The sequence below is a fragment of the Leptinotarsa decemlineata genome, unplaced genomic scaffold (genome assembly GCF_025532065.1).
Source record: "Leptinotarsa decemlineata unplaced genomic scaffold, Ldec_3_MD MMD2_P_RNA_scaffold_12, whole genome shotgun sequence".
Lineage (NCBI taxonomy): Eukaryota > Metazoa > Arthropoda > Insecta > Coleoptera > Chrysomelidae > Leptinotarsa > Leptinotarsa decemlineata.
Genome location: NW_027412526.1, coordinates 11,532,644 through 11,557,490, shown reverse-complemented (window position 1 = coordinate 11,557,490; position 24,847 = coordinate 11,532,644). Strand labels below are relative to the sequence as shown.

At 30.8% G+C, this 24,847-nt stretch overlaps 1 protein-coding gene across 2 annotated transcripts; it reads right to left on the bottom strand.

Moving 5' to 3' along the window:
• Positions 1-1,084: 1,084 nt before the first annotated feature.
• Positions 1,085-23,940, bottom strand: LOC111516584 (glucoside xylosyltransferase 1). 2 transcript variants are annotated; one of them, XM_074174206.1, is made up of 8 exons: positions 23,684-23,940; positions 23,487-23,634; positions 21,705-21,836; positions 21,450-21,642; positions 17,799-17,948; positions 12,249-12,421; positions 7,501-7,683; positions 1,085-7,441 (listed from the first exon to the last, which is right to left on the bottom strand). In XM_074174206.1, exons 1-7 carry the CDS (start codon positions 23,842-23,844, stop codon positions 7,534-7,536), a joined length of 1,107 nt encoding a protein of 368 aa, XP_074030307.1. In that variant the 5' UTR covers positions 23,845-23,940; the 3' UTR covers positions 1,085-7,441; positions 7,501-7,533. The 2 variants fall into 2 exon arrangements, with proteins under 2 accessions (XP_074030307.1, XP_074030303.1); XM_074174202.1 differs by having other exon boundaries at positions 1,085-7,683.
• Positions 23,941-24,847: the final 907 nt, after the last annotated feature.

The window sequence follows — 24,847 nt, the reverse complement described above, 5'->3', positions numbered from 1 at the left end:
CCCACATCGCTACTTAGTCAGTTTTCTAAGATTATCGAATACTGTTTCTGTCAAAGATTATATGATTACTTTGAATCATCCAAATTATTTTCTTCTAGTCAGAATGCTTATGGAAGAAATAAATCTACAGTTGGTGCAATTGATCAACTCATTAAACATGCGCTAGAAATCGTGGAAACCAAACAGCAGACTTCAGAATTATTTTTTGATTTGAGCAAAGCCTTTCATCTCATTTACCATGACATACTGTTACACGTATTGCAGTTTTATGGTATACGTGGTTCTGCATTGAATTGGGTTGGATCTTACCTGACTGATCGTAGTCAGCTGGTCTGTGTGAATGGAATGAATTCTGAAAGAAAATGTATTTCAAGAGGGGTACCTCAAGGCTCTGTTTTGGGACCCCTTCTATTTTTGGTTTTTATAAATGATCTTACGAAATTTTATTCAAAAGCTGCTAATTCTGCTAAATCTCAAATGCTCAAGTTTGTTACTGAAAATTCAACGATTGATAAAAGCTATTTGGATAGATTAAATAATGAAACTTTACATCAAGTTAATTGTACTAAATTCTTAGGTGTTGATATTGATAATAAACTTAGCTAGAAGTTCCATATTGATAGTGTCAAACTGAAGCTCAGTAAACATTTATATTTAGTTTGTCAGTTAAAACAAACAGCCTCTCTTGATGTTCTCGAACTTTTATACCACAGTTCAATTCAGTCATTAATTTTCTATGGTCTTGAATAGTGGGGCTTATCAGCTAAAGCTGATGAAGTTTTTGTTATTCAGAAACAGGTTGATGCAGTGCATCTTCAAGTGAACATTACAGGTCATTATTCATTCGTTATAGTTTATTAACAATGCCTAGTTTGTATATCTATCAAACTCTTATATATATATATATATATATATATATATATATATATATATATATATATATATATATATATAACTAATTCAATGAATGTTTGATTGATTGAATGACATCATCATTTGCAACTTACCAAAGGGCTGTATATGGGAAATGATAATGACCACCATCTGTTTGATTGGTAAAAAGATCAAAAATACATTCAACAACTCATTTATCACAAGCCAACATTTATTAAAACCTAAATATCGATAATATTTATAAAAAATATATCAACACTAATATATTTATATGAGGCAATTCAAACCTAGAAGCAAAGTTTTGGCTAGTTTAATGCCAACTGCCAACTATAGTATAGGTTTTGAGAAATCATTAAATGATCTGTTTCTTGTTGGATAATTTCTGAATGAAGAATTATTCCCAAAAGACTGTTGTTGACATTTGGCACACCAACATTAACAAACTAGACACACATCCACGTAAAATACATTTATGGCAGCATGATCTCTTTAAATAGTTTTAAATTCTTCCAATACAGACTATTGAAAAAATACTGAAAATACATAAATGATATTGTAACAAATTTATACAAAATCTGAGATTTTGTAACACAAATTTAATGAAAACTTTCAAGTGTGTCAAACAGCACAGCACTGAGCAACATTTTCTGTAATTCAAATATTTTCTATTATTGCACGATTGAAGTAAAAAATCTTAATAACATATGAAAGAAGTTTATGAAAATGATATTAAGTAAAAATAAAAGAGATTTCAAAAATATATGTAAAAAGTATAACAAACTTCCTATTTCCTAGACACAATTATTCACAACACAATAAGAACTAAACCTTCAAAAATACTGATAGACCTTTCGATATATTCAATTACACATATTAAAGTTACCCAAATATTCAAAGACAAAACATTGAAAAGTGAAATAAACCAAAGTATTATATATTAGAGAGCTGGAATGAAAATCTTGATTGTACCTATTATGATATGATTATAATTATTGCAATCAGTGAAATTCAAAGAAAACTCTTTGTTATTTAGCCAAGCATTCATCAGGGCAACTATATAGATATTACAAATGTTATGTAAACAACAAATATTGAAATATTTATTTCAATTGGGGATGTGAAATTTGTCAGATTAATAAATTTAGCACCTTTAGTTAAAGTCACCTTCATTGATTTTGATAATATTGATTGCAAATTTACAAGTTATTAAATTTATACATTGGGTGATAACACATTCTGCAAATTATTATTGAATTTCAATGTTGTATACTAAATTCCATGTTTAGATTATGATGAAGTGTATATCAGACAAAATCTAGACTCTTGGAAGGTAGAATTACATCATTCAGAAGTCACAATAGGAGAAATTTGAATTCGTGTGCATTATCTCAACATGTCAATAGTTTAGACCAGAAAATTATTTACGCAGATTCTACTATTTTAAATGATGAAAATAATGAAGTCAAACGAAATGCATAAATTCAAAAACACGTCAATTTGCAATGAATCCTTTCGAAATCAATCAATCTGACTTCAACTTAGGATTCTAAGTTTATTCACAAATTTCACATTATCAGGTTGAGAATGTGAACAACAACAATGACTTTGCTTTTAATTTTACTGATTGCATATCCAATAACTACAATCATATAATATACATAAAAAATGTGTATGTTTACGTAAAAAAAAATAATAATATTCAACTCCATATTCAGCAAATACCATATTTTCATATTTCTCGAAAATATTCATTATATATTTTTCAATTAATACGTTTTCTTTCTTTCATTAGCGTTATCAAATTTTGGTTTCATTTCTTCATGATGATAGGGAATTTTGAAGGTGACCCAAAAAACACAAAACTTCAAAATGAAAATTAGATAATGCCAAATAAAAAAAGTTCATGTTTCCTCGAACAAAGAGAGAAAAAACTAAAAATTAAGATGAATGAACATGTGTTTCCCATATTTTTAGAATTGATCTTGACTGAATTAATTAAAATTCCACCAATCAAAAAGAAACGTTCAACTTTCAGCAACCTTTCCTTCAATAACATTAAAAAAATAGTCACTTCATGTATGTATAAGAACAAGTTTTAAACAAATATTTTCTCCAGATCAGTTATTTAGACAAAATAATTTGTTATGGATAACCAAAAACTTAAAAAATTGAGATTTCAGTTTCGAAGCAACTTGAAGCATATGCATACCTCTTAAACCATCACAATTTTATAAAAAAAATATAATAAAAGCGTAGGCAAAAATAAAATGGATAAAGAACATCCATTTCAATGTATTTCAACATTTTCAACCCATAATATGATTGTGTTGCTATTAACTGAATGGGTGATTGCAAAGGGTCCCATGTCATATTTTTTGAGGTTGTGTGCAGTTTTTTGTTTTCTACAGATAGACGCACATTTTGATGTGAAAAAGTACCACCAGAAAAATTAAGTAGATGATATTAATGAGGCTATTTCATGTATTCTCAAAGAACAAAAGGGGTCCTACAAAAACATTATCCAATATCCATCACAAAAGAAACTTTAACTGGAGAAGATGATTAATATGTATCAAAGATTAATAGAAACTGTATTTTTTCCATAATACTACTAATAACATATGAATAATTAGCTTTGGTGAGAAGCTGGAATTGTTTGGTCGAGTTTGAACAGGTCTGAACTACAATAAACCCCCGTGCGGTGCAGTGGAGACTCGAATAAACCCATTAATTCTGGACATTAATTTTTTTATTTTCAAATTACACAAACTGCCTCAGAGTTGCGTTTTTCTCAAAACAAAAATATAACAGTTATACCTTTTAACAATCATCCGTTCAACTATAGCTACAATAAACCCTTGTGAAATTCTAAAAGATTCACTCACTTGAAACCTTTTAGCCAGAATGAACATGTTATAAAGGCTGATACAAATTAAATGTGCACCATTTGTATTTACAATTTGAGATTCGGCAAACAGTAACATTTTTTATATTTATCAACATTCAACATTAGCATGTTTGACTATTTGTGGCGCCTATGCAATAATGTTTTTGGTAGAAAATGATATTTTACTCATAAAAACATTTAACAATTTTTATTGGAAAGGCGACAATAAAGTCGTTATGATACTCGTGAATCAAAAAAATGTTTATAATGAAACAATTGACTGTATTTTTTTACTTAATAAATCGCAAATGGAGCTGCCAGTTAATGCAAAGAGTAATGCATCAAAAAGCCAACACTCCTGCTGAATCGGGCGTCTTGTACCTATCTGCTCAAGTGCTGAGCTGCTCACATGGCAATTGGACTTAAATTCAAAAATTAGAAGTATCAGGATAGCTCTGGCATATGTATATGCTTTTCGAGAGCAATAGAATAAGCTCATTTTTCAGATGCTTCAGAAAACAACCTCAAAGAAGTGCTTCAACAAAAAGGGGCGTGACGTCACCAGATATATGAAATGCGGAGCCGGCTTGAAGTCGCCATTGATTTCGGACGTTTCCGTATAAGCTGTGTGAAAGTTCAAATTGTTTTTTGGTTATTTGTATTTATCTGCTTGTGTTGTAAAAATATGAATACCAAAAAAAAAAAAAGCTGCCAGCTATCCTGACTAATAGTGTGAATCAAGCGAAATTCAGGAGGGACTTGAAGGTTATCCTAGCAAGGAAAGGGTATTACTCGCTTGAAGAGTTTTTTGAGGATCGTCTAGAGTTTTGAGGAGTTTGTTTTTTATTGCCTCATTCATCGTTTTTTTTATATTATTAACTACATTTCCTAACTGCTATATTCTAACTTTTATTTATCATATGATAATTTCACAAAAAAACTGTTTTCAATTAACAATCTCACTCTATGTGAAGTTATTTTAGTTGTATAAATCCTAGATTTTAAGCCCTAATTTGTTTATCTACAAGATTGTTCAATCTTTCAGATAATAAATGTATATCTCTCTCTCATTAAAAATAGTTACACAAAGAAAATAGTTCGTAAATGAACTTGTTTTTGTTGCAGGATCATTTCAATGTAAATACATCAAACACATTTATTTCAAAATCTTGATGAACTGAATGCATCAATACCTATTAATGAATAAGAAGGACAAAATTTCATTTATTTATTACCTAAAAATTCAAAAACATGAAATATTTCTATCAACCATTTAATGTTTCAGTTTCTAATAGTTAAGATGTGGTTTAGATGGTGTACTGACAAAAAAACATATCTTGTGAAGTCACACTAGATTTGATAAAAGCACAGTTTTATAGTCGCGTACTTTGAAAACAATAATTATTTGTATTATGGTTCACAAGCACCATCAAAATATTGAAAAAATGCGCAAAATTAGATTTGAGTGAATGACCGTATTCCACGCCAAACTGTACCCTATTGATCAACTATATCTTTTGAAATGTGACGAAAAGTTCGACAAAATTATAAGTGTTTTTATTAGTAAAAAAGAATTCTATAATTAGTGAAACCTTAAAAATTTACTTTTCTCAACTATATTGAATCCTTTCAGGAAAACTTCATACAATACCTAGCAGGAGAACTCCAAACAATGCCTGTCAAGAACCTTTACTGTCCTGGATAAGTAGAAAGTTAAAATCTAACTTCCTCAAAAAGTTTCCAATCGATATTGTGAAATGCAGCAGAGTATTCTCAAAACAAAACAAATTTGTTCTTCATAAACATCAACCCGTTCGAGCATCACTGACAGGAATCCCGAGATGATAATACGTGATTTTTGTCAACAGAATGTGACTAATTTCTGTAATTTGTTGTTGTTTGATGATTCCAACTTTTCCAATTATGGAATATACAACAGAATAAACCGGCGTTAGTGGTGAAGAAGAAATATTTTTTTATTACATCCAAAAAGTCCTTGGATATGTTCTAGTATTTGTGTTTGGTACGGAATAAGTGGATGAAGAATTATTGATCTGGTTTTTCATATCAGTGACACTATTTGATAATAGATAGAAATACATGATTTTATTCAATGGCCTCCCAGTTCTTCTTGACGTTTTTCTGTGGTGTTATATAAATGAGAGGACTATATTTATCTCAATTCAAAAGTGTTCTATGTGCTGATGACACCGCCCTTGCATATAGTAATAAAAATTATGATTCCTTGCTGCAGAAGCCAAGGATAAATCTGAAGAATGGTTTGTTACAAACAGACTCAAGCTAAACACCAAAAAATCACAGAAGCTGTTAGTTACCACTACAAGGAGAGAAAAATGAAAAAATTGTTCGTTTTCATACTCAATGAGAAGCTCTGCTGGTGGAGTCATATTAGGCAACTGAACTCCAAGCCATCAATTGACTCAAATGACTAAACTCAACACTCTGCGAACCATATATTTCTTTTTCATCTTCACTATGAAATATTGTTATGGGGTAGCTCATCAGCAGCACATAGAATTTTTTGCCATCAAAAAAGGGTATAAGAATTCTGGCCAGTGCCATGTATAGAGCTACTTTCATCAAAAAGTTGATGATTATGACCCTTCTATCACTTTTCATTTTGAATATTCTACTTGAGATTCATAAAAATTTGCCAAAGTCATACAATCTGATATTCACCAGCATAATATCAGGAGAGTACCCAAAGGACTAACCAAATCTTTGAATAACTTGCTGGAACTATAAAATGTATGATATTCTTCCTAGTGAACTTAAAAATCAACAATGTTCTGTTTCAAAAAAGTCATTAAATCTGTTCTAGTCGAAAATTTATTTTATTCACTGGAGGAATATGAGAAGTGTGTCATACAAGGGACTATGACAGATACAGAATTCATGATAATTATATTATTGCCCCCTTTATTATTATTTACTCTGAAATGTAAACTATTTTAAATGTGTTAGCATTTTTATTTACTTGTATATTCGACCATACTTTTATTGATATTTTCATTTTGTTAACAGCTATAAATATGCAGCTGTCTATAATGTAGTCAAATGAACTATTTAATTCTATTTGAAGAATGAAATTTTTAAGGAATGCTATGCTAATGTGAACATCATTCAACAGAAAAAAACAGAAATATTCTCCAAGCTATTGATGGCAGGACCATGGTTACAAAGTGTTCAAACAAGGGTGGACTGGGACCAACATTACCAGAAAAATGCCACTGTGGCGCATTCGAAAAAAATATACTGAACTGGAATTTTTGTCGATTTGCTGTTTCAATACCAACATATTATAGCATAACATATCAAAACTTCATTTTGCGATTAATGGCGACAAAATGGACATCTGTTGTGAACACACTAATCATTTTTCAAATGTTTATTTCAACAATCAAGTTGAGGTTTATCTTCTATTCATTCTTCAGAACTCCTTCAATTTCCACTTTACAAAAAAACTATCAAATGCTTTTATAATTGAAATACCTTTTTCTACCAGAAAAATATAAGAGAAATATTACATATAGCGCTTTCCATTAAAAAAAAACTGCATTTCCAATAATAATGAAGTTACCAATGGTGCATACTTAATTTGGAGATCCCTCTATATACCTTCAAGTACCAGATATTTCCCTGCAATATACAAAACAAAATACATTTTTTTGCTTAGCTAAATATCACAACATATATACTGAATAGGACAGTTAATAGATGAATTTGACCATTCATCTATTATCAAATTCGAGATCCATATATTTCCGAATATTCTTTAGAAAAATATCCTTAATGTTTCCGCAATTATTACTCTGGGCTCCTTCGAGGTAGACTTCTAGAGACTGATAAAACTCCCTGTAAATATCGCCGCCTAACTGAAACTGCAAGGAAAAAAATATCAGTTTGGTGTCATTCACGATTAGAATTTATTCCTTGTTAAAAATATCAAACACATACAGTGAGGACGTAAATAACTTTTGAAAAAGGGCAAGACATCTGAGCCTGACAAAATTTTTGTAAAAAGGAGTTACTTCTAGTACTTTGTGATAAAAAAGTAGGTTGTTTCGAAAGTTTTGATGTCATGTGTTTTTGTAGCTCCATATCTCAATAAATATTTATTCTACTGTGTCGTGGTATATACTGATCAATAGATAAGTTTGCTCTCTATGCAATGATGCTGTTCATTTTTTCCAAATTTCAATTTTTTTGCCTTTTTTCAGCTATATGATGTCGTTAAACGATTTTCGGACAATTTCTCTCTACGAATTCAAAGAACTGGACGTCGGCTACCATGCGGTTTTTAATGGTTTGAAACATATTGGCAAGATAAAAAAACCTAAAAAGTGGGTGCTCCAAGATTTGGATGAAGTCTGTTATCCTTGGCTTTTGCGCAACTAAAACAATCCTTTTTTGTATCGGATTATCACCTGTGATGAAAAGTGGATCCTCTGCTACAACAGGAGGCGTTCAGGATAGTAGCTGGATATCAATGAGCCACCCAGGCACTTCCCAAAGGCGAAAACCAACCAAAAAAGACCATGGTTACTGTATGAATGAATGAATACGTTTATTTAGGAAATCCTAATATACATACAATAATAATAATATACAATAATAATAATAAATCAGTAAACAATAATAATATGTCCTTTACCAATAATAATAATAACTAATAACTAGAGTCATACATATGACTGTAACCTAACAATGTTGAGAAATAAAATAGAAAAGGAAATAAAATTCAAAGTTAACTAACTTAGATAAGACTATTCTAACAATTTAAAACATACTGATACATGATAATAAATGTTAAGGTTTAAGACAACTGATGTTCTGCATCATTGAGAGTCTTTTCCTACAAAATTGTGTTTGTTTTAATATAGTTGTTTAGTTTAGATTTAAATATATAAATACTTTCGCTTTGTTTTATGTCTCTTGGCAGCTTATAAAAATGGTTTAAACCTTTATAAAACAATATTTTCATTGAGCTGGTTAATCTGCATCTTGGCAAGTGAAAAAGATAACTATGTCTTGTCTCGTAGTTGTGAGTACTATCACGATAAACACCCATATAGTAATGTACTACAATATTCGAAATGAGGCTGAATGATTGTGTTATATATAGTGACCTTGGAAGAAACAGAAATGATAAGAGATTCGAATAAAAAAATAAAGTTTCTTTGATATTTTTTTATTCGAGCTGAATCGTATACAGCCATTTCTAGTAGTTTCTCCATTCCTGGTAAGGTGTTTACTGGACGGAATTCTCCCGCTTTATTGGTATTTTTGACTTTGGGAACAGGTACTATTATACTAGTCTTCAGGTGCTCAGGAAATTGCCCATATTGTAGAGAGATATTTATAAAATGTAACAAAACATGACCAATGACTCCAAACGTAGCTTTAATAAACTTGATATCTAAGATTTCAGTTCCAGATTTATTTTCCAATCTATTAACAATTCCTGTAAGATCTTTCAATTCAAGTTGATTAAAACTTTCGAAACTAGAGACCGCCGTAATTTCACCTTTCCATGAAGTAGTAGTCTTAATTGATTTAACAATTTCTTCTAAGCTGGATTCAAAATATTTGTTGAAAGTTTCTGCTATTTCAGCTTCATCTCTAAGGATTTTTACTTGTCCTTCTCCTTCAAATTCAATATTGTTTGTGTCAACTGTATTAGACTTAGTATTAATTAGAGATTTAATGGTTTTCCACATAAGTTGTTGGTTCTTAGAGCTTGAATCAATTTTATTATAATAATATTCTTGCTTTTTAGTTTTCAGTAAATTAACTACATAGTTTCTTAGACTTTTATATCTTTATCAGTTGACTTCACACCTGTTGTGTTTAAAAATTTGGTATGCTTCATCTCTTTGCTTAATTATGTCTTTTAGGTCCTTGTCAAACCATGGAAGACTATTTTGGTGAGAAAAATACCTCTTGACTGGAGCAATTGTATTGACAGTATTTACAGTGTTATTAATAAAATCCTCATAAAATATTTGAATGTCAACACAGTTTAGTAAATAATTATTGTCAATCAATTCGAAACAAATTTTATTCATGTTTTCGTTTCCCAAATTACGATAACTCTTAAGGGTTTTTGGTGAGTTTGATATTCTATTTAATAGGTTAACGGAGACTAAGGAATGATCAGTTATTTTGGATATATTGTGAACTACTGTTTGAAGTTCAAAGTTACTGATGACATAATCAATTAAGCTTGCACTAGTATAAGTAATTCTAGTACATTCTTCAATACTTTGATTTATTCCATACATATTCAGTAGATTTTTGATGCGTGTCGATTGAACTTCATTACTTTCAAAGTTAATATTAAAATCTCCAGCTAATATAAATTTTGATTTTGATTGAGAAAGATCTTCGCATATATTTTCAAAATGATCAATAAATATTGTGTGACTTGCATTAGGTGAATGGTAAAGGGCACCAATTAACATTTTTACATTATTATTGTATTTTATTTTTATAATTAGGCACCAATAATTTTTTTCTAAAGTATAGTTCTTGTAAATGGAGTATTGTAAATGAGATTTTACATATATAAGAACCCCTCCTGTATGTCGGTAAGATGAATCACATCTAATTGTTTTATATCCCGTTAGCATTATTTCACTGTCCTCAATGTCAACAGTGGTACGTGTTTCACTAAATAATATTATTGATGGTTGGTATGGTAGGATGGAATTGATTATTTGGTCTCTGTGTGCAGTCAAACTTTCAATATGACCATATATAATGTCTGTTTTAAACGGTATATTAGGATATTCGTTTAGTTTTTTTCATTAGAAACTTTATTTGCTATTGTGGGTACATTATTTATGTATTTGATTGTTTTTGAATTATCACCATTTGATATTAATTCTTGTAATTGTTTTTTAACGTTAAGGTAATAATCTTTTTGTTTTTTGGTCTGATCACTAAATATTCTAATGCCCTGTGGAATATTGTTTCTATTATTTTTTATATTTCTTAATATGGTAATTGCTTCATTTTTGTTCATCATAACTACTTTTATTAATGTAATGTATTAATGTAATGTATGGTGGTCAGCGGCTGGTGCGATTCACTTTAACTTTCTGCAATCAGACTGTCCACGAAGTGGTTGGTTATCGATGAGCTACCTAGGCACTTCCCAAAGACGAAAACTCACCAAAACAAGATCATGGATTGCTTCCCAAATTATCCTGGCCTGAAGATTGTTCTCCGTGGCAATGGTCTTAGTGTTTTCGAAGTTTATTGTGTGGCCTGTTTCCTGGTGGTGTTTCAAGAGAGATGATGCTGGATCTGATTTGCGAACAAGCAGGAGCCGAAACGTCGAAAACATGAAAATCTCAGACGCGGTTCAATCCGGACAACAGTATATCAAATTACTGACCGCTGAAACCTAACCGAAATATGAATAGATAAGGACTGTTCTGATCATTCCCATATTGATTCCAATCTAGGAGCCACCGGTAGCAGCTGTTTCAGCCTATTGGGCATCGTCAGTACTGGACAGGCAGTCCTCGATTGAAGACAAAATGTGAAAAACCAAGAAAAGTAGTTAATAAAAATAACTACGTAAATGCAAGAGAGAGTGCCCAGTTTTTATGTCAGTGTTGGTGGTTTGACCAATCAATCGACAACTGCGGTAGCAGAAATTTAGGAACCTATTCTGGAATGCCACCGGAAAACGAATCCACATGTTTCTAGAAATGATATGAAATCGAGAAAGGTTAATGCAGTCAAGCTGCTGGAAAATAATTCCATGAAAATTAAAAAATAAATAGGTAAGTACTATTCTGATCATGTGAATAACCAAGAAAAATACTTAATAAAAATAACTGCGTAAACGCATAGTTTATGCTGACGGAATTGAAAGTGAACCATTTTCTTCTGATTGATTCGGCCGTTACTTGATGAAGATCCATAGTAATTTTAGAAACTACACCTTATGATTTGATCTCCACAAACTTTATTTAAAAAATATATATCACATGTTTCACTAACACAGTAGCTCACTTACACAGTGTTTAGCTAACACAGTGGCTACTGTGTTAGCGAAACATGTTACTAACACAGTTATTTTTTATATATATATTTATATATATTTTTTAAATAAAGTTTTTGAAGATCAAATCGAAAGGTGTAGTTTATGAGAAAAAGTAAACTGATTCAAATGGCGCTCATTTCAATTAAATCAAATAAGTATTTACTGATATATTAGAGTTTAGACTGATGAAAATGGACAAAACTTTTGAAACAACCTAATGATACTGTAATATTTTGTATCAAAAGGCATTTCATTTCTCTATATAATGAACTTCACTTTTTTCAATTTGAATTTTTTTAAATGAATATTCATTGGAAAAAGAAATGAATTAGTAAGATCTTTTGCAATAGATAAGTGTTCTTGAGGGATAAGCATAAAATATCTTACCTCCTCAAAGGATTTGTAGACTGCTTGGAAGCTAGGTTGTTTTTCTGAATGAAAATACCCTCTGGAGCCATGAATAACTGCTACACCCTGAGTTTCGGCAGGTTTGCACACGCTTGAGTACATGCAGTGATCTGGACGGTAATTGAATCTGCAGGAATATACATATAGTTTATCTGAAACATAACAGTTACCATTTTACATAACAGGTTATGACGAAATCAAAAATATAGGAATTAGTATAACGATTACTAATGAGGATATTAAAAGTGTAACAGTGGTGAAGTATTTGGGAGTATTGATTGACCAAGGACTAACATTCAAAGAACATGTATTGAAAGTGATGAAAACTACTATCACCAATAAGGTCAATTTTCTGGTGACAGTATCACCAATTTAAGCATGTAATCCAACGGAACTGTTTATTTCTCTTCCTATTACCGACTATGAAATAGTCAGTACTCTTGATGGAATGAAAAACAAAAAATCTGCTGGATATGACGAACTATCTGTAATTACCCTGAAGAAAATAATATTTGCTATTATTAAACCATTAACATTCCTCATGAATCAATCTGTTATACAGGGCTATTTTCCGGAGGCTCTCAAAAAAGCTATTATCATTCCTGTGCATAAAAAAGGAAGTCCAACGAACATTGAGAACTATAGACAAATTTCACTCCTGAGTTCAATTTCCAAACTTTTCGAAAAAGTAATTGCAGTCAGAATAACGAATTATTTGGAATATAATAATATACAGGGTGTTCCTTAAACACATGCTAATATTTAAGGAGGTAATTCTTAGACTCATTTTAAGAAAAAAACTTCCTATGGACGTATGTCCTAAACGTCTTAACTTTTGAGATACAGGGTGGCAAAGTTTTCAAAAATAATCAGTTTTTTAATAATAACTGAGATAATTTTGTAGACATCTTTGGCATATTTGGTACATATGTTCCATGCCTCAAGGCGCATTTTCTGATGTACACAAATTTGTATTTTTTCAAACAGTGGCATCCCTACGGGTTTCGCATTGAATATTTTTGGCGAAAAAGTACTACGCCAATGCTTTCTTTTCAAAATACAATCATTTTTAAAATCCTCATTTATTTTTGAGAAAATTTGATCTCCTGGTATTTCTTTGTCCGACGCATGATTTTCACTCAAAAAAAAAATTCGACAGAAAGCAAATTAAGAAATTAGATCAATTCTAAAATGAATGAGAATCTGAAAATTGCTTCATAACGCATTACTAATTCCTTAATAATATTTGAAAACATAATCTGCAAAAAAATAAATTTTTCACAAAAACGAGTTTTATTTTATTTTGTGACAGTAAGTCTAAACGAATAGCACAAATTTGTTAATTAGTAATAATACCAAAACTGATTATAAAAATTGTTGGAAGTGGCCACCTGCACTTAGTATGCATGCTCCGATCATAAATGATATCGAAAGCTCTTTTGAAGTGAAATTCTTAGGTACCTACCTAGACTCTCACTTAAACTGGGAAAAGCAAGTCGATCACACTTGCTCTAAAATGAATAAAGGTTACTACGCCCTTAAGCAACTGAAACCAAGTTTAGATGAATCCGGCCTGCACAGCATCTACTATGCTATGGCCTACTCTCATATGAGCATGAACATACTTGTCTGGGGTATGGCTAAAGATTTCTCTCGAATATTTCTAGCCCAGAAAAGAATAGTAAGACTTATCTATAACATAAGCTACAGGAACAGCTGTCGACCTATCTTCATAGAGAAGAAAATTCTTACAGCTCCTTCCATTTTTATCTTCAAATCCATAATGTTTGCCAGATTAAACCTACACCTATTCAGAGAAAACTCCTCCGAGCATTACTATAATACACGCAATGGTGACCTTCTTAGAATTCCCCAACATAGAATGACACTTTTTAAGAAGTCTCCTCAGTACAATGCCATTACTTGTTTCAACAAGTTACCAACTGAAGTTAAAGGAATTAGAAGCGACATAATCATAAAAAACATTTTAATAGATAAGTGCTATTATAGTTATCAAGAATTCTTGAATGACAACCTCACAAACAACTCATTGTGAATTTATGTTTGTAGATATATATGTGTATATGTGTAAATATATACCTATATTTTTAAATGGGTGTGTGTGTTTACGTGTATGTGAAATTTTAAGTTATGCGTTTAATAGACCTAGATTTAGGTACCTTATTTTTACATAAATATACCTGTGTGCTTTATATTTCATATATTATATTTTATATTTTAACATTTAAATTTTAGTTTTTTAACTTATCTATGTGAAATTTCTGGCTGACGTACCATATATACAAATTGTATCATAAGTGGTAAATAAAGATATTATTATTATTATATTATAATGCATTAGTTTTACCACATCTTACTTTCTGTTCTTCAATACTATTTACGACCAATAAAAACGAGTTGGATTGACTTCAAAAGCAACAGAATAGAGCCATGAGAATCATACTGGGGGTACCAAGAGACACACCAATAGTCAACATGTTGAGAGAATTGAAATAGATGTCATTAGTGGATGTCATACTTTCCCCAAGTGTTAGATACATTTCCGATTGAAATAAAGTAGTCAATTCCTACATTTTCTGAAACGTCATAGTGTGGACTATTCGGGGATAGCCCTATATACAGGGTGATCCATTTGAAAAAACTGAGAGAAAGTGATGCCAAGTTTTGTTTACTCCTGTATAGAAAAAGCCTCGGTTAAATTTATGATGATGAAATGAAAATACACTATCCTCAAGGATATTTGGCTGAGAAATTTCTTAATTCCATTTTATAGAGTTGTACATATTTGATGTTGAATGAACCCATTTTATGAAATATATTTCACTATAACTTCTGAACCACATGGTATAAACCCTAACGACTCTAACAATAGGTTTGCCTTTAGCTCACATAATCAATGAATCTTTTTTGTCAGGACAGTACCCATTGATTCTAAAGGTCTCTAAATCTATACCAATTTTCAAAAACAAAGGATCTAGAGAGATAGTAGATAATTACCGAAATGTCTGCTTACAGAGCCAACTAGCCAAAATTTTTGATATGGCATATAATGAACGTCTCAATAAATTTTTGAATCAACATAACTTATTATTTGATTGTCAGAATGGATTTAGAAGGAACAAATCAACAAATACCGCCATATCTGATCTCAATACTACCGTCTATAGCTGCCTTAATAATAAACAAAATCCCATTGCTCTTTATTTTGACCTAAGTAGAGCGTTTGATACAGTTGATCACCAACTACTTTTGGAAAAATTACACCGAATTGGCAAACGAGGAGTTACAAGTGATTGGATTGCTTCATATCTCCATGACAGACAACAAATAGTGGTGATAAACGGTAAAAAATCTAAAGAAAATATTGTGAACATTGGTGTCCCTTAGGGGTCTATATTGGGGCCAGTTCTCTTCACAATTTTTATAAATGATATGGTTTATTCATGCTCTGAGCCAAAAAAAATCATTATGTATGCTGATGATACTAATATTCTGATTTCTGAGAATAAATTATAGGATACTGTAATCAAGGCAAATATTTGTGCTAATGATTTTCATGAGTGGTGTGTGTTCAACGGATTGCTAGTGAATTTGTCCAAGATATTTTTTATGGTGTTTACAACAAAAAATATAAATTATGATTTCAGTCCTCTAATAAGAGTTAATCATCAAACAATAGAACAGGTGAATTACATCAAATTTCTAGGTATCAAAGTAGATCAAAAAATGACATGGGATCCTCATATTAATGATCTAACAAATAAATTAAGCACAAGTTGCTTCATCATCAGGCAATTGAAAGGTACAATATCTCTGGAAACCCTTAAACTGGCTTATTTTGGAATAGTGCAATCGACAATAAGTTATGGAATAATGTTTTGGGGTAACTCTGTACATATGAATATAGTTTTTGTTATGCAAAAAAGAATTATCAGATGTATGGCAGGAGTGCACTCCAAAACATCATGTAGAAAATGGTTCAATCAACTAGGAATTCTCACAGTCCCCTCACTTTATGTGCTGCAGATCATATTATACGTTAAAAAAGATGAAAATTATTTGAGGAAAAAAAAAGATATACATAATTACTGTACAAGAAACAGTGAAAGATTATACCAGCCATACTCACTATTAGGAGTTGGTCAAGACTCCCATGTATATCAAGGTATTAAATGTTATAACAAACTCATGGCTATTCATCCTGAGTTAAGTTTAATGAGTAGGAATGAACTAAAATGTTGGTTGAATGAATTTTTAAAAAACAAGGTGTTCTACTCTCTTCAAGAATTTTTAAATTGTTGATGTTCATTGTATATTTTAATATTTTACTTATCAAAAATGTATATGTATAATCTTGTAAATTTTAATTACTTTTAAGCTCTCTGACTAGTCCAATAAGTTTCATGTATTTACACTTTTTTTATGTTGTACATGTGAACTTTAGTGATGAATAAACTTCTATTCTATTCTCTATATTTTTGAGAATCACTCTACTCAAAAAATTCAATCGAGTGAAAATATTCAAAAAAACATGAGTTTGGTTTGTTACACATTCACTGACACCCTGTATTTTAGTAATAGTTATTGAAACATAGCTTTCATTATCCTCTACAACTTTTTGCCGAAACTTTTTTGTGTCTCTAGGAAGCAGCTATCGTCCACCCACCTATCGTTGATACACAGATAGATCAAATATATCAATTGCCGGATTTCATTTGATAGTCCTTCCGCTTCCATTTCAATTAATATAATAAGGCAGAAAAACTTTTTGGATATTTTATGTTTCTTATTATATGGTAGGAACTAACTTGTATCTTTTTACAAAAAAAAAAAATAAGAAATGCATTGGTGTTCACATCTACTAGCAAATTAAAAAAAAATGGAGCTTTGGAGTGCTTTTTTGAGACATCTCTGACAGGGAATTGTATGACCTACTTCTCGGAAGAGAAACGTTGAGAATTGGTTGTGATGAAAAACAGAATCCAACAAACGAAACATCACATTGAAAATTGGTTCATAACAGATCATAACAAACACAAAGGGTTATATTGTATACCACCAGAAATATATAATGCGGAAAAGAAATTGATATTTTTAAATGTTCAAATAGTTTTAGGTCAAACAGAAATGTATACGTTTTTTCGGAGTAGTTCGTAGAACAAAAAACTTTTATTCAGAATTCTTAGGTTCGATTCTCACTAAAGGCTGATTTTTTTATTATTTTTTCAATCACCCAATTTTCAAACAAGATGAAATTGAAAAAATAACAAAAATAGGAAATATTTTTGAATAATTTTTTGGTTGCCTTTTGTTATGAAATTCAATGAAATTACTCTCATTAAGAATATCCTTCACAAATGAATCTCATTCGGAAATATTCCTGATACAAGTCATAGAAAAAGTACAGTATTCTACTACAAAATTATCATTACTTGTTTGAATGATTTGCGACAAACTTCTTGCTCGTTGAATAATATACTGATACAAAATTACAACAATTCGACTCACCTGGATGATAATGGAATATTATATTAATAATGTCTTGATCTCCCCATGTGATTTTCAGTTTATATTTCTTGTAAATAGGAACAACATATTCTTTCCAACGAAATGCCCTCATTCTAGTTAGGTTCATTAGCATGACACCAGAATTTACCCCTGAAATAAACAGAGGAAATTGATAAAAGGCAAGAGCCTAAGGTAAAGGACACATTGGTTGACACTATAGTGAAGGATTTTCACTTCTTTACACATATTGCCAAAGAGATATTTTTTTTCCCCAAAATAACTTGAGAAAACGGAACAAATAGGGTTTTTGCTAACTATAGCACAAATTTTAAAGATATTGTTAATATTAGCACTAAATAAAAAAAATATCTTATGTCTTTGTAATTTCACCAAAAGTTGACTTTCGAGAATCACAAAATTCCAAAGATTGACACTCTTCTACACCAATAGTTGACAAAACAATTATTTTGATAACATGCTTCAATAATTTCAATTTAAACCAACATTCCCATTAATATTCAATCATGGTCACTCTGTACAGAATTAATCAGGAATCGGAAATACTTTAAAATAATATTTAACTTTCAGTATTTATTCACCTTTTTTTTTAACCAAGTGTTGACACTTTTGGAACCAGTGCTTGACAATATTTGACGAATTTGTCGGTAGCTTTTTTCTTGTCAGAATGACTTCTATGTACAATAAAAAACAAATAAATGATAAAAAAAAAATATATTGGCTTTCACAGTTCGAACAAAAATAAACTGAACAATTCCATTCTTCATCTAAAATATGATATGCTCATGTCATCCATCGACATTTAATTTTTTGTTAAATTCATACCAGAAATAGTTATTTTTGGAAAGTCTAACTTTTCTACAATTTGGTTAAAATTGATCACACTAATATCTGTGTCATTAAGTTTGAAAGTTTTCTCATCCTCACATTGTTTCATCCCCATAACTTCAGCCTTATTTTCAGATAAAATCTCTTGAATAACACACAGACATAAATGTGCCTTCGCTTTATACCAGGAAATTCAACTAATATATAATCATTTTCTTTGTAAATATATCTCAAATCATTTTTAGATTCCTGGTCAATGAGTGGCATCTCTGAAAACGATGCATTTTCTTTGTCGAGATTGGACAAGTTGAATAAACTTGTCGTCATCAGTGTTACTGGAATTTTCCCATTCCTCTGATGCTTCAGTATCAGATGATGAACTCTCTTTCTTCTGTTTTTGATTCCCTTTGGTTTATTCTTTTTTTTCAATTGTAATCTATGTTGGAAATTCTTTTCTTTTTTGTCTTTCTTCAGCTCTCTGTTTTTTTTTTATTTCTTCATCTTTCTTTTGATACCAGGGGTGAAAAACGTTGGTTACAAATTCATAGAAAGTTTCCCTTGTCATCCAGCCAGTCTCTGATTTTCCTTAAGCCCTGGAGTCAGGAACACTTTTCGCAATATCTTTGGGTATTCTTTCATATTTGAATATGACCATTGGAGGTGCTAAACAGTAAACAAAACAGTTAAACATTCCTTTTTGTCAGAGTTTATTATTTGATGAATATTTTTTCCCCTTTTCTGGCCAATACTTTGTCACCTTTGGGATTTATGAAAAATTCAGCCTTATTTGCGGAGTCCTTGCACTTATTTCTGGATTTCGTTTCAAAAAGAGGTAAAACCATTTTTTTCCAGGGCGATTGTTTGTGAATGAATTTTCCCTTTTGAACTCTATCACAAGTTTTTGAACGCTATCCAATAGTTGATCTTTTTCCACTGGAAACCCTGCCTTTGCCACATGAACGATCCAATTTACTAATAACTGCTCTTCATCCTTAGACAGGAAGGACTTAACCCTTAACTGCATGATTTTTTCTATCATGTCCGAAAAAATATATATGGTGAAAATATTTACATACATGAATAGAAAAATAATGAAAAAAATTTTTCTGCAAACATTCATATGACAATTTCCAAAAAACAAGTTGTAGAAATACAACATCATGCATTAAACTGAAAAAGCGATGTTGTTAGAAAACAACATCATGCAATTGTTCAAAGAAATAAAATTTTCCATCTATCAAAATAAAATTTTATTGATGGAAATTCTTAAAACAATTTTTCTTTTTTGTGAAGCACAAGGCTACCACACATTTTTCACATATGATTTGTGAAACGCCCTTGGAATTGTGCTTGTGTGAAACACTTATTTTCGGTGGCTTTTTGTGTATTCACCTTTCTATGAAGAATCCAACTGTTGGCCACGGTAAGATCTAATAGATGATAAAAAATTCTAAAATACTACTTCTTACTCTTGAGCAGTATTTTGTGACGATCCAAATTACTGTCTAGTAGATCTACACCACCCTTATGCCAGTTATATTCCTTTATTATGAAAGGGCAGGTCGGATTTTCTCCTGCAAAAGTCGATAAAAGGGTTACCACTTTATTATCCTTCCAGATGACAGATGATATATCAATACCATTAGAGGTTCCTACAAATTCTTCTGTTGTTCCACGACTACTATTTTTTAGGTCCTTCTCTGTAGGTAATTTGCAATTGGGAATGCGGTTCCTTTTTACAGTTCCTGAACTATAAATTCCTCGTCTAGCAAGATGTACCAGAAGAGGAACAGATGTATAATAATTATCAAAGTGCACTCTGTAATTCATATTTGATGGAACCAACCTACATAGTCGAGCAACCACATTCGATGAAGCTCCAAGATCAGGTTCATTAGGTAATATTACATTTTCTTGGCCTGTGTACATTTCAAAATTATAAGCATAGCCTGACACCCCACAGAGTACGAATAATTTGAATCCCCATTTGTGAGGTTTTTTTGGCAAATACTGTTTTAAATAATGTTTTGCTTTACAGGAACATATTTGCTCATCGACAGATAAATATTGCTCAAGGGGCAAATCTAGGATTACACCTAGATCTTTGGTTTCAATAGCAGAATGTAAGGTCCGATTATTTATACTATATTCATATTCGAAAGTGATTGGTGATGTGTTCGATGAAAGCGAAGAATTTGGCATTTGGATGCATTCAAACACACACCATTTTGTGAACATCAGTTAGATAGGCAATCTATATCATTTTGTAGACACAATGTATCAGCTTCTCTATTAATTATTTTAAAACATTTTAAATCATCGGCAAATAGCAAAGCTTCGCTTTCATGGAAACACCTGATTAGATAATTGATGAAAAGGTTAAACAGTGGTCCCAAATGTGAACCTTGTGGAACACCCGATGTAACTGCGATGGTATGAGAATAGTAATGATTAACTCTAACAATTTGCGTTCTTTCCATTCTTTTAATTTAGCACCTCTAGTTAGGTTGGCATAACTGATTTCCGGTAATGTTCATGATGGCTGAAATTCCAACCACTTCACTTCTTGTTGTTCTACCTGGTTAGCATCGTTATTGAAGGCTCTGCTCATTTATGTATTTTGGGATTATTTATGAAGTGTTTATTATTTTATGGATAGGCCTTTCTACAACTTCTGAATTGGAATTAGAAAAAAAGGAAAAAATATACTCATATTGAAAATTAAAAATTTAACATTGTTGAAACTCTCTACATGCAGCGTTCTCTTATCATAAATTGTCAAAACGAATTGCTCAGCTTTCTTACCTAATTTTCCATAATACGGATGCTTTGCAAATCGATTGTACCATCCAACATTTGGGTCTTCATGTTCAGGAGCTAAGGCTGCCATCTGACTAGAATTGAACTTGCTGAAATGTTCCCAAATAGTTTCTACTGGTGTCAAAAATAGAGTATCTGTATCCATGTACAAAATAGAATCAACATTTTCGAGTAAATTCTGTGGAATGTAAAATTTCATAAATTTCCTTGAATTTCAATAGGAAACATTGTGAAACTTACAGGCAAAAAAAGTCGCTGAGCAGCACATGGTTTGAAAAGTTTTTTCCATTCCAAAGGATTGTCTGATGGAAATGTTAATGGTAACACTTGGAATGTGAAGGCATTGTTCATAAACGCTCTCCACTCGCCCAACTATTTTGAAAAAAGATAAACAAGTTATGTTCGATTGGTTAGTGGAAAAACAGATTTTAAACAGAAACAGATTGTCGAAATAGTTGAGAAATCTTCATGAAAAACAAATATGATAAACATTGTGCAATTTCAAAAGGAAGTAGGTTTATTTTCTTCAATAGGACGGTAGCAAAACGTTAGCCATACAATGTATTGCATTTTACTTAGAGTATGGTCTGTTTTTACTTACAACCTTTCATTTAACTTGCAAAGTTTGTATGTTAGTTTTAGTCAAATTCTTGCAAATGAATTTCAAAGCAGTTATTTTCAAACGTTCAAGCAGAAACTTTGTATACATATTTTGTTTGAATGACAATGAATGATTAGCCATTTCAAATCCAAGATGGCGGTTTAGTACTTTTCAATTTACCCCCCATTATATGGGTATCAAATAAAACAGTTTACCGAAAAGAATACAAAAATAACTGGACGTCCCCATAAATCTAGTACAGAAGATTTCCCAATATGGCTATCAAATGAAATAGTTACTGAGAAGAAAATTACCATGACGTCATTCTAAATCTAATATGGTGGTCAGCCCAAAATGGCAGAGTTATTTTTTGGTCACCTCCATATTATGGGTATCAAATGAAAGAGTTTGTTGAAAAGAATAAAAGGATGAAGGTAAAAACTAACTTGACTCGAGCATTTGTTTTAGGAACCGACCATGTAACAATTACACATTAAATGAAACGAACAAACTAAGTAACACATCAAGCAACAACTAAAAAAGAAATATATAAAAAAGCAATTGCTAGTTAAAACAATTTTAAAGCAACCTTTTCTATACATGCTCTAAAAAAAAGATGAACTTTGAGTAAAATCAAACCTATCAATTTATTATATTGCATAATTTATAAGATATAGAATCTTCTCATGAGATTCACTTGTGCAGATAGATAAGAATACAGTTTGTAACTTGATCTTGACATAAGTTTTTCGAAGAATCTACGAGACAAGCTTGTATATCATATAAATTGCGTAATGTAATAAATTGATGAAATTGATTTGATTTGAAGTTTATTTTAATATTTTAGGGCATATAAATAAATGCTTGTTCTTAAAAAATTTTTTGCTAAATTTATTTATAAATATCTGCCACAAAAGTGACACAACTTTAATGAAAATAAATGAAGGAATCAAAGTCATCTACAAAAAAACAGAAATCAAAATAAGGAATGTACCTACATACTTTGAAAATGTAACATAATTTTCAAATATTTTTGAAGATTTTCATTCCATAAAGACAATAACGAGAAAAAGCCTCAATGTTTGAAGACCTTGTCGATGAATTTTTTTATAATATAATAGTGCCTTGGAACGATAGATAATATTGTTAAATTAGATTTTATTGTCATATTATCGACACATTTGTCGATAATACTCTAACAATAAAATATACCTACACATATTTTTCTACAACATAAAATTAGCAATTTCAAAAGTTCACTCTCGATTTATATCTTTTGACATTTTAAAATATTTCAGATATCCAAAAAAATCATCAGAAACAATGCATTTAAGTATATGAAAACACATGATATTTTGGACAAGTAGAATCATTCTATTTTGACAAATGTCCTTATAATAAAATGATTAGGTGAGTCTCACTTTTTCGTTGAAGCTTCCTATCAGTCGATCTTCTGCAACTACAACGAAATTCAATTTTTTCTTACTGAACATTAAAGCTGACTTCAACATATTGAGTGTTTCATATAGTCGATCTCCACAAGCGACAACAGCCACCACAATATCATTTCTAAAAATTCAATATTAAAAAGAAGTTACAGAAAAATTGTTACTCTCACTTATTGAAGGAGATTCTTTCTGTGGTAATTTGATCATATACTTCCTCTTCCTCATCTTGAATCGATTCCCTGCTATTCAGTAACCTGATGCTATATAAATAAAATATTACTAGTGCAATCGATAATAATACTCCTAGTTGTAGAATAGTGTAGAGTCTCATTTTAGTAACGGAGAAAATTGCATTTTGAAAATATTCAAATTGAATTAAATTGTAAACAAAAAATTTCTACTGTAACCTCAAAACTTGTTCCTTTCATTCGCGATATTTGCAGAAGCGACATCTACCGATTCTTTTTTGAAGCTACATAATGGTGCAAGATTCCAGGTATATATTTTTTTAATAGTTTTTAACATTATTAGTTACATGGAATTATAAAAAATGTTATTTATTAGGAATATCATCAAAAAACTTAACCGATTATATTTGGAATGATTTTTAATATCTATTTCATCTCAAACTCAACATGGAGATATTCTGGGAATCAATAGGTTTGTGTTAACAGTTCGATGATAATTATTAGGGATCTTTATTGATTGAAAAAATTGTCATATTAGTTGAGTCTTTCCTAGGCAAAAAAAAATGAAAATCGATACAACCCAAAAGTGTAGAAATTGGAATCCATGTCAATCTAGACAAAATATGAAAGCAAATAAAGAGTTTGAAATAAGTAAATCAATTCCCTAGTTATGAAGGTATATATCACAATAGTTGCCGTTTATTCACAATTTAGACTTTGATTTTATAAGAATTTTACATTTGCTGTTTGTTAACTATTTGATTTCACCAATTCTGCCAAGGCTTTAAAAAACACTACAGCCTCAAATGACAGTTGCTTTTTTCTTTCCATTTCTTTATGACACTCTTTTCAGTAATCTGGTCAAGACGAGTATGATGCTACTTACCTTTTTAGGAAACATTACGTCGTATTTTTCAACCCTCATAGTTTCTGTCTGGATAATGCTTGAAAGTCAAAATTGTCAGAATATGATGTTAATACAGGCCTAATATATAAATGCTTATCTATTATATTTCAGATCTCATTAATGTCTAATTGGATTGAGTTGAAAAACAGCCTTGGCTGATACTCTGCCTATTCACCATATACTGAAAGTTTTTTTTTTGTTTTTGTTATTGTTCCTGTATACCATTTTATTTTATTTTT